Source organism: Trichechus manatus, unplaced genomic scaffold, assembly GCF_000243295.1.
Source record: "Trichechus manatus latirostris isolate Lorelei unplaced genomic scaffold, TriManLat1.0 scaffold00244, whole genome shotgun sequence".
NCBI classification, from domain to species: Eukaryota; Metazoa; Chordata; class Mammalia; order Sirenia; family Trichechidae; genus Trichechus; species Trichechus manatus.
The window spans coordinates 410792-412904 of record NW_004444180.1 but is presented as its reverse complement, the minus strand read 5'-3'; the positions used below and the strand labels follow the sequence as shown (position 1 = coordinate 412904).

General features: G+C 62.4%; 1 protein-coding gene across 2 annotated transcripts in view; it reads right to left on the bottom strand.

The window, feature by feature from the left end:
• The window catches only part of PKP3 (plakophilin 3), an 18921-nt gene that overhangs the window by 4865 nt on the left and 11943 nt on the right, over positions 1-2113 (bottom strand). For both annotated transcript variants that reach the window (XM_004389370.1, XM_004389369.2), the window contains 4 exons: positions 1752-1831; positions 977-1608; positions 770-893; positions 31-235 (listed from right to left, as the gene is read on the bottom strand). In XM_004389370.1, coding sequence (XP_004389427.1) covers positions 31-235; positions 770-893; positions 977-1608; positions 1752-1831 — 1041 coding nt within the window. The remainder of the gene's footprint in view (positions 1-30; positions 236-769; positions 894-976; positions 1609-1751; positions 1832-2113) is intronic.

The following is a 2113-nucleotide window of genomic DNA, read 5'->3' as shown; positions in this document are numbered from 1 at the left end:
GGACAGGTGGAGGAATACAGGGCAGGGCACCTGTGACGTTCTTGCGTAGCTCGTCGTCCTGCTCACGCAGTGTCCGCAGCAGCTCAAAGATGCCGTTCTCCTCCACCAAGGCAAGCTTGTTGTCAGCATTGTCGTAGATGAGGTTGCGCATGGCGCCCGTGGCATGGCGCTGCACCTCCTGGTTGGCGTGGTTGAAGAGCTTCACCAGCCTCGGCACAGCCTGAAGGCTGCGGGCCTGTGGACACAGGCACACCAGCGTGTGCAGATGTGTCCGAGTGTATGCAGACATGTGCAGATGTACACAGATGTGTGCAAGTGTGCAGGTGTATGTAGACATCACAGTGTATGGAAACATGCAGGTTTATGCAAACAACGCAGATGTATGCAAAGATACTCAGGTGTATGGAGAGGTGTACAGGGGTATGCAGGTATATGCGGATGTGTGCAGACATGTCCAGGTGTATGAAGATGTGTACAGGTATATGCACGTGTGTGCAGACATGTCCAGGTGTATGAAGATGTGTGCAGGTATATGCAGTTGTATGCAAAGGCACAGATACATGCAGGTGTGTGCAGATGTGTGCAGATTTCACCTTCCTGCCCCTCCCCCACTGTGGAAGCCCTGGGCAGGATGGGGTCTCTCCAGTCAGCTTGGAGAGCAACGAGGGGTGGTCAGGGACCAGAGGTCAGCCAGAGGTGGGTCAATGAGGGTGGTCGTAGGGGACTCGGGACCAGCGAGGGGCAGTGAGTGAATCTGTGGGGTGGTCACCTCTTTCTTGGCAGCTGCGTCGCTGTAGCACCGGTGCTGGATGTAGGCTGCTCCCAGCACCTGCAGGTTGGGGTCTGAAGCCATGAGGTACTTGATAGCTGAGTGCAGGTCAATGTCATCAAAGCTGCAGGCCAGGCGTCAGGGGTCAGCCAGACCTCGGGGTTCATGGTGGGAGGTCCCCCGCTCCCACTCCAGCTGCCCACTCACCCACTGCTGAGCCTCTGCAGGCTGCGGTGGCCCCCATAGCTGTCCAGCCTGTGCACGTCTGGCAGGTGGCCCGAGTCAGCCAGGCTGAGGTTCAGGCTGCGGACAGAGGGTGCCCGGGCCATGGGCTCCAGCACGGCCCCCTGCGCCCCCACAGCCCCCCCGCGGCTGCGGTGGTTGCTCTGGAACCGCTGCAGGGTCCGCATGGCGGGGGCACGGATGGTCCGGCTTGGGGGGCCCTCGGCAGCCTCTGGCCAGTCCAGTGCCCCTGCCCGGCTTGAGCTGGAGCTGGCCTGGCGCTCATAGGTGAAGGCCCTGTAGGCGGAGGTGGCCGCGGGCTCCAGCTGCTCAGACACCACACTGTAGCGGTTATCCAGGCCTCCCGGCCCCAGCCGAAGAGAGTGCAAGGACAGCGTGTCATAGTCGGCCCGGCCACCCAGCACGTTGCGCTCGTGGAAGGACACAGGCCTGGCAGGCGCGGGCGCTGCGGGCAGTGCTGCCCTGTACCCCACAGACCCAAAGGCGCTGTCCCCATTGTGGGTGGAGCTTAGCCTCCTGCTGGAGCTAATGTCCACAGCTGAGCGGGAGGACCAGGAGGCAGGGCTGTAGGTGGGCTTGGCGACAGGTCGGGAGGTCTAGGGGGGAGAGGGCAGTCACCCGGTGCAGGTGCCTGCTCTCTGACCCCATAGCCTCCCAGATGACCCATGGAGTCCACCAAATGACCATGGGCCCAGACCCTCCCTCACTCTGGGCTGGGGCTCCAGAGGGCATCACTCACCAAAGTCTTGTCTGCACTCAGGCCCTGGGAGCGGGAGCTGAAGCCAGTCTGCAGAGTGTGGTACTGACCTCTGGACGTGCCTGGGTACAGGACAGGGGGAGTCTAGCTGGGCCACCTCCACCCTGCCATGGCCTCACCGCAGCATTCTCCAGGCCCTCCTGCCCCTCCAGCTGTGCTGGTGGGGACCCCCTCTGTCCCGGCCCCCAGGAATGTTCCAGGGGCTGCTTCCTCAGCTCTCCAGGTACTGATATTCCCCTGCACACAACACCGTCCCCTCCTCCAGGGAGCTGCCCTGCCTACTCCAGCCCACACTGAGCTCCTGCCCACACTGAGCTCCTGCCCACACTGACCTCCAGCCCACA